General features: G+C 27.7%; 2 protein-coding genes across 3 annotated transcripts in view; one reads left to right on the top strand and one right to left on the bottom strand.

Annotated features, from left to right (window-relative positions):
• Phb1 (prohibitin 1) lies at positions 1–13,150 on the bottom strand. 2 transcript variants are annotated; one of them, XM_071180616.2, is made up of 8 exons: positions 12,768–12,924; positions 12,627–12,653; positions 9,544–9,640; positions 7,868–8,029; positions 4,202–4,344; positions 2,088–2,204; positions 1,908–2,003; positions 1–364 (listed from the first exon to the last, which is right to left on the bottom strand). In XM_071180616.2, the coding sequence occupies exons 3-8, from the start codon at positions 9,629–9,631 to the stop codon at positions 152–154; spliced, it is 819 nt and encodes a 272-aa protein (XP_071036717.1). In that variant the 5' UTR covers positions 9,632–9,640; positions 12,627–12,653; positions 12,768–12,924; the 3' UTR covers positions 1–151. The 2 variants fall into 2 exon arrangements, with proteins under 2 accessions (XP_071036717.1, XP_042898823.1); XM_043042889.3 differs by lacking the exon at positions 12,627–12,653 and having other exon boundaries at positions 12,897–13,150.
• The window catches only part of sax (type I BMP receptor saxophone), a 20,040-nt gene continuing 19,513 nt past the window's right edge, over positions 13,138–13,664 (top strand). The window contains exon 1 of the mRNA XM_043042888.3: positions 13,138–13,425. Coding sequence (XP_042898822.1) covers positions 13,356–13,425 — 70 coding nt within the window. The 5' untranslated portion in view covers positions 13,138–13,355. The remainder of the gene's footprint in view (positions 13,426–13,664) is intronic.

Below are 13,664 nucleotides of genomic sequence, written 5' to 3'. Positions count from 1 at the left end.
TTTACAAAAAATGAAATTTATTAACTTTTGTTATGATTGATCCATAGATGACTGATTCTAATAAGTTTTTTTTCTTTTCGAACATATAGTCTTTCAAGATCCGTTACAAAAATCAATATTTGATTTACACAATCACCTAATTACATGATTTCTATTGTGGTAATTGCAACAAAGTTCCTTGTCCACTGGGCAAATAAACCACATTCCGCGCTTTTGACATTTGATAGGCAATATCTTCAGCAGCTTCTAGACGTCTCAACTCGACTAAAGCTTCTCCAGATTCTCCAAAAGCTTTTGCTAAAAGGGAAGCAGCCTGTGTATCACCTTCAGCTGTGATAACAGTTGCTTTTTTATGTTGTTCAGCCTATAATAATAAATAGCAAGTATTAAAAACAAAAATTTATGTGTTTTTTACATTTTTACTTATGAGACACCTTAATGTTGAACTAATTAAAAATGAAAAATTAAATAGTTAGGTAAAATTTATTAAAAATTTTACACATTTATTTATTTAAAAAAAAAGAAAAGGTTTTTAGACATTAATTAAATAAAAAAAAATTTTTTAAAAAGAAATTTTTTTATATCACTAAACAATCCAATGGGCAGCAAATAAAAACATTTTTAATTCACAAACTTATAATATTATGAGCAAACACATTATAGTAGAGATGTAGCACGTTTGTTAATTAAAAAGGTAAAAATAACAGAACATTATTATTTAACTAAATGAACTTTTTGAATGTAAAATATATGAAGATTTAAATAAAATAATTTATTTCCTTTGTTAGTGTACTAAAATTTAATTAGATTTAAATGATTCTTATTTTTTTTCAATCAAAACTTTGCCTCAGGCGGGTTAGCTAAACAGAATATATTTTTGTTAACAAAGGTTTGAAAGGTGACTAGTGCTTAGTTAATAAATCAAATTAAAACAAAAAAAATACTGAAATAGCATGGTAACAAACTTTTTCAGCTTATTTTAAGATATTAAGGAATTTGTATATTTTTTCTCGCTTTTGAAGAAAATAAAGTTATTTCCTCAAAAATTACAATATTTTGTAAAATCATGCACACACTGCTATAATTTTTCTATATCTTTAATCAAGTGATATAAGTAAAAACAAATTTTAAATAAAGAACAAAAAATATTAAAAATAAGAGTTTAATATAACTGAAATGTTATATTAAACTCTTATTTATTAAGATTATTATTTAAGACTTCTGTTTATGAACTTAATAATTTCAAATTAGGAGTGCACTGTGCAACACAAAAAATTATCCCCCTCTTTTATTATAATAGCTATTTAAACATTTAAGAAATATATAATTTTTCGCTTTATAGATGCATAAAATACATCAACTACATCAACTTTTTAATAGATCACTTAAAACTTCATAACTAATCAACTAACATAGAAATTCTCATCTAATCAAACACTTTTTGTTGTATATAGGAATTTTGTAATTGCACCTTCAGTTTTTGATTTTATCAAATATTAAACAATGACTTTTATGGCATTTTTATGTAATTTTGCAAATAATGAACATATGATACATCACTGCAATTTAAGCTTTTAAATTTCGTAATAAATCAGAAAAAAACGCATGATGCTATCAAGTCAGCAGTTTTTAGATATCCTAAGAGATTACATTATACATTACACAGGCAATCCCTGCATAATTTGTTTTAATCAAGTATTTTAAATTTAATTCATAACTCTTAGAATAATGTAAAAATAAATATAGATGTTTAGGATTCCAAAAATTCACTGAGGAAATTGAGGTGCCCTCCCTTAACAGCTAAAAAACAGCACATTGCAACACAGCTTAGTCACCTGCATTTTAGAAGCAAATTTAATCATTATCTGTGCATAAGAACTAAATTCTATCACAGATACAATACATACTTTTTCTACTAAGAATCTTGCACGTTCTGCTTCTTGCTGTGCAACTTGCTTCATCTCAACAGCCATGGTGAATTCTTTACTAAATGTCAAATGAGTCTAAAAAATAATAATATAGCAAATTAAAGCATATTTCAATGGCATTTAATCAGGAAATAAGTGACCTAATTATGAAAAACTTACAATTGAAATGTCGTCAAGTATGAGACCGAATTGAGAGCCTCTATCTGTCAGCTCTTCAGACACTTTTTGTGATACCAACTCTCTCTGAGTTATCATTTCACTAGCATCAAACTGAGCCTTAAAAAAAAAAAAAAAAAAAAAATACTATTATATCGAAGAAAATTTATAAAGATTAGAATTTAAATATGCTGTTGAAGTAAAGGTGTTGAAATACAGGAATTTTTTAAAATTGGTTTCCAATTTTGCATAACTTACATGAACTACCTACAAAATCTCTTTTTTTTTCTTCTTAAGGATTGTTTGCTTAAAATATTGCCTTCCTCAATATTAAAGGCAGTTTAGTAAAAGACAGGTTACTCAATAAAGATATTTTAGATTTAAAAAAAAAGAAAAGAAAAGACATGACTAATTTCCGAACCACTTGATTTTCATTAGAAGACATCATTTATTTAAAGTTTTCATCTACTAGAATCTGCATAGAATTTGACTATGATGAAACATATACTAATTTGTACACAGGAGCTATTCTTATCCAAATCGGTAAAAAAAAGTGTTTCCAAGATGAATCAAACTTAATTTTGAGAAAAAAGCATCGCACAAGAGAAACATTGAATAACTAAAAAAAGGAAAAACATCTATCATTTAGCAACCATTAGAACTGAGCGATACATGGATGCATTGGAAAATATTGATGTTGTGCAATTATCGCATATCGCTTGGATTATCACTTTTTCTTTATGCAAGAGAAATTACCACGTTACCATGAAAAATACCATGTGTAGGCATGGTATAAAATGCACTGTTCTTGATAGTACACATAGACTGGTTTTAAGCACACATGAAGAGTATTTTTCCTGATCAGTCATCAATGACAGCAAGCTCGCATAAAGAGAATTGTTCTCCGATTGTAAGTGAACAATGATTATAATGATGATCATCATTTTTCTCACGTCTCTTCTAATCTGATTTGTCGAGCAGAGAAATGAATTTTGTCGATACGAAGACTACAAATAATTGAGAATTGAAGTGTTGTTGAATCTCTCAGGCATCAAAGCGTGTTTTCTTTTAAATGTGCTGATTCTCTGATGTTGATTTTCTTTTAAATACAATTAATCCAGCAATTTATTGTTTTTTTAACTGCTACTTTGCAAAGACATCAATGTTTTAAACAATTGAAAAATAATCATCATTATTAAAAAATTTAAAAATGCACAAAAAAATTTGAACTCAATAAATAATGAAATTTTTAATATTTTCTTTCAATTGAGTGATTTGTTTTACCTTTGACACACCCTTCCCTTTTTTAAAAAAAAGATACACTGAATTTACGAAGGGGAGGGAGATTACAAGTTGCATAGGACTTTACGCATCAGCTGTTCTTAAGTTTTCAATCTTTCTCAATTCAGTGAGTTTTAATTTTGTTTTATATTCATAATTAACACTCTCCTTCTCTTGTGCATGCTAGGTTGTTCAGTTTCCTTTTTTTTTTTTTTTTTACTGTGTTGTTAGGTCACTGATGCATCATACTACTGACATGTGATAACTAGACAAATTTTTAGCATTTTTACTTATTAGATAATTGAGGATTGAGTTTATCACAAGCATATAATTGCCTGAATCAATCAAGCTTTCAGAAAGTGCAAGAATTCAAAGTCACCCAATATCAAATGCAAAACATTAATGTAACGAAACAGCACGAGGCTAGAGTGACAATACATTGCGATGCAAAAATCTTAACAGCGCCATTGCATTTGTTTTCAAAAAAAAACTTCTGTAGAATGGATTCTCTTACTGTTATATATTGCTAGTAACTGAACAAAGGTTAATTTTGATTAAATATGAAAATAAGAGCAAAAGTTAATGTAAAAAAAAGTTAAAAGTCAGTTAAGATTTTTTATTATATAATTTTGAATCTTTATTCTGATTAAAATATTAAAAAAAAAAAAAAAACATATTGGCCGAAATTTTGACTCGATATCAGTCATTCATCCAAATTGACGCCCACAGTATTACTGGTGTACATTTTACAAAACATTCCATTTTATTGAACATACAACAAACCCTATAAATGACATAAACATCAAAACAGATATAAATATTATTAAATTACTTACAACTACAGCTTTCAAAACTTCATTAGTGATAGACGGTAAAACTCTTTCATCATAATCATTACCAAGGGTCATATAAATTTTAGGTAACTCGGTAGCAACTGGACGAAACAGAATTCTCAAGGTAATATTTACATTCTGCAGATCTGTAAGGATAACTTATGTTGATCAGAGAGTTACTAGGCTAAGTGATGGGAAAAGTACAACATTCCTTTACTATGAAATAACCTGGATAGTTTAAGTCTTAATTTTTTTTTCTTATAAATAAAATTTTTAAAAATGGAAAGAAAAAAAAACATTTAATTACAATAGATCAATAAATAAATAAAGAGTTTTAATCTTACTTTATCTATTGACCCAACAAATTATGCAATTCATGTGTCTTTTTACTATAAAAATAATAAAGATATGTAAGTTATGAAAGATTAGAAAAAAATCTTGTGTTTTGAGATTTTTGTTAGAGCATAGTTTATTATTTAAATTTTTTGGTTACACACAGGCATGAGATAGCAATAAGAAAATCACATTTAAAACTGCTTTGCTGGCAGCAAATTTATTAACTAATAATATTTTTTTAATGCAGCTGCATATAGAAAATATAAGATATTATACTAATTTAATGTCACCAATAAGGAAATTCAGATAACAGATCAATAGGCTAAAAATATAGCAATTAAAAATTACCAAACAATCATGGTATGAGGAAATGTTAACAACATTAAAGTTTCTTTTGCATAAGACATTACGAGATAAACCAATTAATATAAATGTGAAAGATGTACATGGAAAAACTTAACAAATAGAAACCTCAGATTGACCTTTTAAAATATTATTTAGAAATTTTGAAAATTCCAAATGGCCGACATTTGACCTCAATTACCTTTAATTTGAAGATTTATAGTTTATTTTTAATGGTTGTGCACATTTTAAGAAGTGTACGAGAAAATGTTTTTCGTCAGTATTTTGTTTTTATTTTTTTTGTTACCATTCGCAGAAATATCAGATAATAGTGAAAAATAAATAGGTAAAAAGAAAAATTATTTTTTATTAATTGAAAAATAGCTGTACATAATTTATGTCCTTTAATCATTTTTTTTATCTAATTCATAAGATTTCAAATTAAGAGTCCAGTTACACACAAAAAGAAAATTAATTTTCCTTGAAGTACAGTTCTTTTTAAAGCACAATCAATAAACTGATTAAATGTTTTCACAGATGTTTTAAATGGTTATTTTAAAACACAAAGTTTACTAATTTAGGAAATCATAAATCTGAAAACCGGTTTACCAATCTATCATTTACACAATATTTAAAAATATGCATGCATTTTAACCAAGTGCAATTAGCATCCAATAACCAATACTAATAAAACGAACCAAGGCAAATCTGTCGCAAAAGAATCTAATTTATTCCCAGCCTAGTTTGTCAATAACAGTTATATGCCATTCAATATCGTCCACCATTCTCACTTGGGATTTCCAAAAATCTAAATCTCTGACATGACCCTTACAAAGTTTCTAACAATCTTTTTAAAAAATTCCCATTTACTAATATGTGCGATTAATATTCTATTTCGTTCAAAAAATAATTTTCATGCACAAGAAAGTGCAGATTTTTGCAAGAGTCAACGATAACTTAAAGTTTAAATGAACCATAAAAACATGAAAAGCCTGGTACAAATATTGCGAATAAGTTTCAACAAAGAAATTTTTTATCCTGTGAATCGCCTAAGTGGCATATTCTTAATTTTAGCATGATACCAAAGACATCTTAATACAATACAGAATCTTTTAAATGGTATCCAAAAACATACAAAAAATTTTGCCCAGCATTTTGAACTAGAATGATTGAGGCAATATGTAGAAATTCCAATCATGCTTGAAGTTGAGTAGAATGAATTTTTTTCACCCCATGTGTTGAGAGAAAACTTATATTTCTTTTTTAATAAGATCTTCAGAAGATTTCCTTAAAGCTCCTTCGAGATTTTTCGTTTTGATTTATGAGGGTCAACATGAGATATCAAAGACAGTAGGGAAATTATAAGAAAAAATCACTGCTATGCTTAGTTATAAAAATAAAATAAAGAGAGTGAAGTTAAAATACAAATTTCTTATTAGAATTCTAAAACAGATGAAATACAGATATTTTTCAATTAAATATTAAAGTAGTAATATAAATAAGCTGTAACGAATCATTTTTAAGCAATCCAGGAAATTTAGACATCCAGGATAACAATGGTCCCCAGAATTCTGGATAATAGGTTATCTACTGTATAATAGCTTTTTTTTTTATATTGTATAATAGCTTTTCAATTAGCTTATTTTTATTAATAATAGTGTTAATATTTTCATGCTGTTATTTACACTGCACTTTCAGAAGTGCATGTTTTAATTTTTGCAGTTGTGTTACAATATTAAAACAATTTCTTTTGTACAGTACATAGAAAAGGATCTACAAATATGCAAACATTTTACGAACTGGGAGTTTTTATTTTTATCTCAAATTTAACTAAATATTGGGCACTAACAATGAGTTTTTAAGCAACCGTGGTAACTGGAATTTAAAAGCTTGGTTTAAAAATATATCAGTGAGTTTTAAATGTTTTTATAAAATGTACTAATAATATTCTTACTAATAGTACTCTGGCAGTTATGTCTTTTAGGGAAGTTTCAGCACATCGATTTTAAAAATCTTTTGAAATCAATCACTACATTTTATTGTATTCACTATTTTTTGAGTATAATTTTACACACTATGTCAAAAGTATATTAGACAACTCAATTTGGTCTCTTTTTTCTCTTGATGCAGTGTTTTCATTACAGCGCGAGAACGCGAGAATCTCGCATATTTTTTTCTTTTCTCTCATTAAAAAATGATTACCGCGAGAAATTCGCGCATTCTATAAATCAATTTCAAAATTCACGAATTTCTCGCATTTTGGTAAAAACTTCGAATTACGCCATTTAGAATAAAATCCGTTTATCTTTTCTTCCTGGATCTTTCATTATTTTCAACATCTGCCCCATTATCTAGCTTCCCTATTTACCAGTATTGTTCAGAACCTCTTCGAACAACAGAACACAACCATGGAACCCCTTTCAGAATACATTTCTCTGCAACCACGCGTTTACCGTAGGTAAAGTTTCTTCATGTAAGACGTTCAAAATTTTTATGCACTTATGTAAGATGGACAAATACCTTGTAAAGGCAAAATCTTCTATGATGATGCACCAAAAATATTCAATGCTTTAAAAAAATAGAAGACGTTAACAATGTATTATAATTAAAGAAAGGATTTTTTTTTCAAGAGTTTTTGTTTTTTTAGAAATCTCACTTAACTTTTTGAAATCTCACCCTGTTTTTGAGAAAGGGTGAGAAATTCTCACCCATTTTTTTTTCTCTGATGAAAACACTGCTTGATGTAATTGAAAATTATATATAGCAGAAATAAAATTCTGCAAAATAAGTTAATTCTTTTATAAATGTCTTTAATATTACACCTTAGAAACAAATAGAAAATATAAAAAACAAAATGTCATCAAATGAAATATGCATATAAGTCTGCAACATATATATAAAAAAAACAATTTCACCAAATATAAAAATAATAACTACAATCAAGTAAAGAATAATATTCAGATTTTTTCTAAAAAAAAAAAAAGCACACACCTTTGCTACCAGTAATAACAGGAATATTCCGAGGTCTGGATCGAATATCAAAAATAATAGGTCTCTGAACCCATGGAATGAGAAAATGGGTACCTTCTCCAATAACATTAGGTTTGACTCCAGCAAATCTATCAAATATAACTGCACGATGACCACCATCCACTGTTGAAATAAATATAACTTGTCAATATAATAAAAAAATCAAATCAACGGACATCAAAAATTTAGAGTTGAAACATATATAATGCTTTTACAGAACTATAATATTTACAATTCAATATTTCCTTTGGGACATACAGCTTTTTAATACCAAATTGGTGTCTTTTAACTGAAATATATTTCACATAACTGAATTTAGTGAGTATTCAGGAATTTAGGTAATATAGCAAGAGCAAACATTTCCAGCTAAAAATTCACTTGGATGGTGCAAAATTCATAGAAAATTTACTTTTTTTGCTGTAAATAAAAAATTGCTAGTGAGAATTTTTAGTTTGAAAATTAAGAACATAAAAATTAAATACTGACATTTTGATATTTAACTCTATCTGTACCTATATAAAGCAAATGATCTATTACTAATATATTGTCCTTTTAAAATAACAATATTTTAATATCAATGATAACTCTTAAATTACTATATATACTATAATATAAATTACTATATATACTATATGCATGCTATATTAACTACTATAATACACCTTATTAATATACAGATAAACCACTTTAAGGACAAAAGAAAAAAAGATTATTAAAAAAAATATAAGCAATTTTAACCTATTTTTGGCCAAAAGTGCATAAATGCACAATTTCATGAAATTTTTTTTTTTTATTAAAATTGTGATGTATATTTTTCTACTAGTTTCAAGTCTTAAGAAGACATTTCTAAGATATTAATATTGCTATAGGAGCAAAGAACTTCTAGAGAAATTTTCAAAGTATGTTAATTTTTAAATTTATTATATTTAAGTTAAAAAGATTATTGACAATTTTGAATTTTTAGAAATGTATAATCATTCCACTTGAAATTGATCATGTTTTTATGATTGTTTAAGGTTGAAAGTTCTGTTGTTGTTCAATTACGTCGCACTAGAGCTGTACAATAGGCTGTTGGCAACAGTCTGGGAAACATCCCTGAGGATGATCCAAAGACATGCCATCACAATTTTGATCCTCTGCAGAAGGGATGGCACCCTCGCTTCGGTAGCCCGACGGCCTGCAAGCGAAGTCGAGAACTTTACAATAGAACAGTTTAACGAGGACCAATACCGCACACCCTCAGTCCCTACGCAGACTAATCCAAGTGGCCACCCACCCGCACACTGACCGCAGCCAGTGATGCTCGACTTCGGTGAACAGCTGGGAACCGTGTCTTAACGATCAGTCCACTGCGGGACATGAAAGTTCTGTAAATAAAGTAAAAAATAAAACAAATGTCATAATGTGTAAAATTAATTGATTTGTATTTTGATTCAGTCAATGACACATACAGACACAAAATTTTATTTGCTAAATAAAGTATTATATTTAATGCAAATATTTTTTTTTTGTCTCAATGAATGTAATTTAAGGGTATTTAAATATAAACATCACATTTTTATGAAATTTCTATATAAGGACTAAAATGTATTAAATAATGGTAAAATTTAAAATTCATGTATTGTATTCATATTTACCAGTATAGAGTGCTGAATTTACAACACCTCCAGCAATAGCTAGTCCCAGTCCTAACCTTCCAATATTATTGAATAACTGAGCAGCCATCTTGAAAATCTAAAGAAATTAAGTTGCATGATTAATAAACAAAATTAATGAGGGAAAAAAATTCCGTTATGAGTATGTACACCAAGTATTTTAACAGTAAAATCTGATACTTCTAAATTTCTACGTAGCTTCAAATATCAAAACCTCATCATCATATTTGGCAGATATATATAAAATACACGAATGCAATCTATGGAAAATGTATCACCAAAACCGAAAATTTTTTCTAATAAAGAAAAAAAAAAAAAAAAAAAAAACTGTCAGAATTCCTATATCAAGGGTAATTATGAGTCCAAGTCAAAATTCCGTGAGTTTAAAAAAAAAAAAAAAACAGTTTAAATTTAAAAAAAATTTAAACAAGATTTTTTTTACTTTTTCTCAATATTTCTAATCTTAAACTAAACTAAACTCAGTGGTGCGACAACCCATAGAGGGCCAAGGCCTACTGTGCCCATCTCAGTTTTCATGACCTTGGGCTTCGGGGTGCAGGAGCAAATGTTCCGGTTAGGTGGTCAGCCGAGCGCGGATCTGTAATCAATTTTCTTTTTCCGGAGCACAATCAGCCCTGCTATATACTAGGGGTGCACAACCTGCTGCCCGAGGACCATATACGGCCCGTCAACTGTTGATGTGTGGCTCGCGAGAGCTTCTAAATGCAATTAAAAAAGTTTATTTTGATTTGATTTTTATTTAAACATCATAAATTTTCTTTAATTAAAACATTTAATTCAAATTTATATAACTCTATAATATATGTATATCTTTTGCATATCTTTTCAGAATTTATATCATCCCCAATATTTATTTATTTATGTATATACAGTAGGGAACTGATTATCCGGAATGATTGGGACCATCGCTATTCCGGATAACTGATTTTTCCGGTTTTCTGAATCACCACAAAAAGCCGTTTTTCATTGTTAAACCCAACAAAAAAAAATTTTTTTTTTGGAAATAATCTTAAAAAGAAGAAAAAACAATGAAGGAATACACTAATGATTATTTCCAAAATGATGGTAAGGTAAACATCTTTCAAAAAAGGAAGAAAAATCCTAAAATCTTATGAGGAAAATTTTTTTTTTAAAATGGCGGGAAAATTTATCGAATTTTTTTCTGGCTTTTTGGTTTTCCGATTTCCGGATAACGGTTATGTACTGTATATATATTTGGTTAATTAAACATTGTGAAAAATTGAAAATGTTTTTTTTTTTTTTTTAATTAAGTTCAAATAATTCGAAGTATATAATTTTCTGCAAATATGTTAAGTTGACTGATAAAAAAATTTAGAGCTTAGAACACTAATGTATATAAAAATTATCATATTTGCTGCTAACATGACTAAATATGCGTGCGGCCCTTCGTTAATCTACCCGTTGCGCAAGCGGCTCAAAAAGTTTGGGCACCGCTACTATATACTACTGCGCAGAGTCAATTTGGCAAAGATTCGTATTATAATTTTTCTCTCATCTGCGAGCAGCCACATTTTAACCAGACCAAGATTATATCACTGCATTTGACTTTCCTGCATCAGGAATTAATATTTTATGTTTTTTTTTAAACTTCATAAAAAAATCTGCTTTTCTAAAGAAAGTTTGTCTTTTTCAAATTCTTGAGAACAAAAAATAAGTTTTCATGCTTTCTCCCTATCTACACAATTCAAAATCAAATTCACACGATTAGAAATCACAAATCAAGATTCTTTCACATGATTTAAAATCATACATTGCAATTCATATCTAAGAAATTTAAAATCATGTTTCACATTTTCATTGTCTTATATGTATCAAATATTGATTTCCCTATTCGTGTGATTTGAAAACCAATATTATGATTCTTGTTCAAGTGACTTAGAAATTATACAACAGAATAAGTATTCACACTCTTTTAAAATCAAACATCGAGAGTCATATTTACTCAATTTAAATAAAAATCTTGACTCAATCACATTCTGTGGATAAATGCTTCAGACATACACTTTTCTCTTTCTCCAATTTTTAGTATTTTTTCAAACATTTAAAAAAATTTCTTGCACATAACATTTTTAAGATATCAACTTTCAGCATTTTTAGTTTTTTTTTTACCAAACTCAAACCCTTTGTTATGAATCAATATAGAGTTTTATAACGATTAAAACATTTTGAAAAAAATTTACGATTTTCACAAAAACTTCCTCAAAATGATGTCGCTAAGAGAAAATTGAAACTGGTTGCAAGAGTTAACCAATAGCTTTCAGAAAATTTTTTAATTGAGATTTTGCATTTGCAGAAAGTTTTTCATTTTATCTCAAGTCTGGTATTTGGCATGACAGCCCGATCACCAAGGCTTTCTGCAGAAGATTCCTCCAGGATAACAAAATTTTTTTTCAATCTAGATTGCCAATCTTTTACCCCTATTACTTAAAAATCACCATAAAAACAAACATGAGATACTACAGACCTAAATATTACGATCAAAATGCTGATTGACTAAGACGTAAACAGGTACTACGTAAAAAAAAACCTATCCCATAGACTAATTAAAATAATAAAGTCAAATTCCATGTACTCTAGAAAGTATCGAGTTGATCCCATGGACAGACTTTCAATTAACTCTAAAGAATACAACATTTACTCAACTTTTGTCACTGCTTCATACATCTATGGAAATGAGCTTCCCAGTAAATTTTAAAAATAAGTAAAATATAATCATATTAAATTAGAGATAAACAAAATAAAGTCAAATATGTATAAGAATTGGCCAGAATTATACATTTTTAACAAACATTAGATTTCAACAACTACCATCAGATGAAGTCAGAAGAGTGTTAAGTATACGAATTTGAATATTTTATGACAATTTTAGCTTGTAAGCAGAAATAATGTCCATAAGTTAAACCATAACAATTACTATCGCAAACAATTTTAGAAATGAACATGGTTAATGGACCTTACTAAAGATTTTTAGGTAAACAAGTATAATGGTAATAAGTATTTAAAATAACTTAGAAAGTCTTTACTTTGAAATCGGGAAGCAACTGTGAATTCTATAAAAAAAAATAATAATTTTGTAAAAATTTGGCATAACACATAAAAGAGGGGAGAAATAAAATAAAACAGTTGATTTTATGTAATTCTAGTACGAGCTCCGCCGGTATTACATAACTGCTCACAGAGCTTATTCTCCAAACAAATCTCGAAGTTTAAATTTAGCATAAAAGGTAATAAATAATGTAACGCATTATAAGAATAAAAGATTTTTATTTTGTTAAAATAAAAGATAAAATTACCAATTATATGCAACCACACTTGCCGAAATGATGAAACTGTACTGCTTTTTGTTCACTTCATTTCTTTGATGACGGCATTTTTTTTACATTATTATTTTGATTCATATTTAAATATTTAACCATTAAGGTGACTATAGCTTCTGAATTAATTAAGAAATTTTTATTTGAAGAAGTATTTCTTTTTATCGTTTCAGAAGGAAAATAAAAATATGATTAGAAAAATAACTATAACTGTCTTTCTGAAGAGGGGAGGGGGAATAAAAAGCAAAAACAAAAGTTTTAAGTGGTGTTTTGACGAACGACGAATTAATGAATTATTTTTATTTAATTTTAAAAGACAGCTTATTTAAAGATTCTAATACTGTCTCGTAAAATGTCGCTTTTTTATACAAAAGAACTTTTTACAAACTTTAATTCTTAGAGTGCTCATTTTTTATTTAAACTTTTAAAAAAAATTTTATGACTACTATGGCAGCTTCTATTTCATACTTTTCCGCTGTCTACTTTCTTGTTTTATTACCTTTCATTCGTAAGTATTAAATGTGTTTCATTAAAATTTTCGTCATATTACAATCAAATAAGGAGGAAATGTTTCTTCAAAAAATAGATTTTTTTTTCTCGTCGTTATGAACAAAGTTAATTATTTAATGATATTTTTTAAAATAATTTATGATTTATTCCACTTAATTTAAAATTTAGTTCACAAGTGATTTTAACCATCTTTACAGATGTAGTAATGGTAGATTTAAATCTCCAAACTAGTTCAAA

The sequence above is a fragment of the Parasteatoda tepidariorum genome, chromosome 8 (genome assembly GCF_982258835.1).
Source record: "Parasteatoda tepidariorum strain Cologne lab strain chromosome 8, Ptep-v5.0, whole genome shotgun sequence".
Taxonomy (NCBI): Eukaryota; Metazoa; Arthropoda; class Arachnida; order Araneae; family Theridiidae; genus Parasteatoda; species Parasteatoda tepidariorum.
This window is presented reverse-complemented; position numbering and strand designations above follow the sequence as displayed.

Excerpts from the sequence above, each read along its gene's own strand:
- Phb1 (XM_043042889.3), bottom strand. The coding sequence starts at position 9,631 with ATGGCTGCTCAGTTATTCAATAATATTGGAAGGTTAGGACTGGGACTA. Across the intron at positions 4,345-7,867 it reads TGTTATTACTGGTAGCAAAG|ATCTGCAGAATGTAAATATT; the intron begins GTGTGTGCTTTT and ends TTATCCTTACAG. Across the intron at positions 2,004-2,087 it reads TACTTGACGACATTTCAATT|ACTCATTTGACATTTAGTAA; the intron begins GTAAGTTTTTCA and ends ATTATTTTTTAG.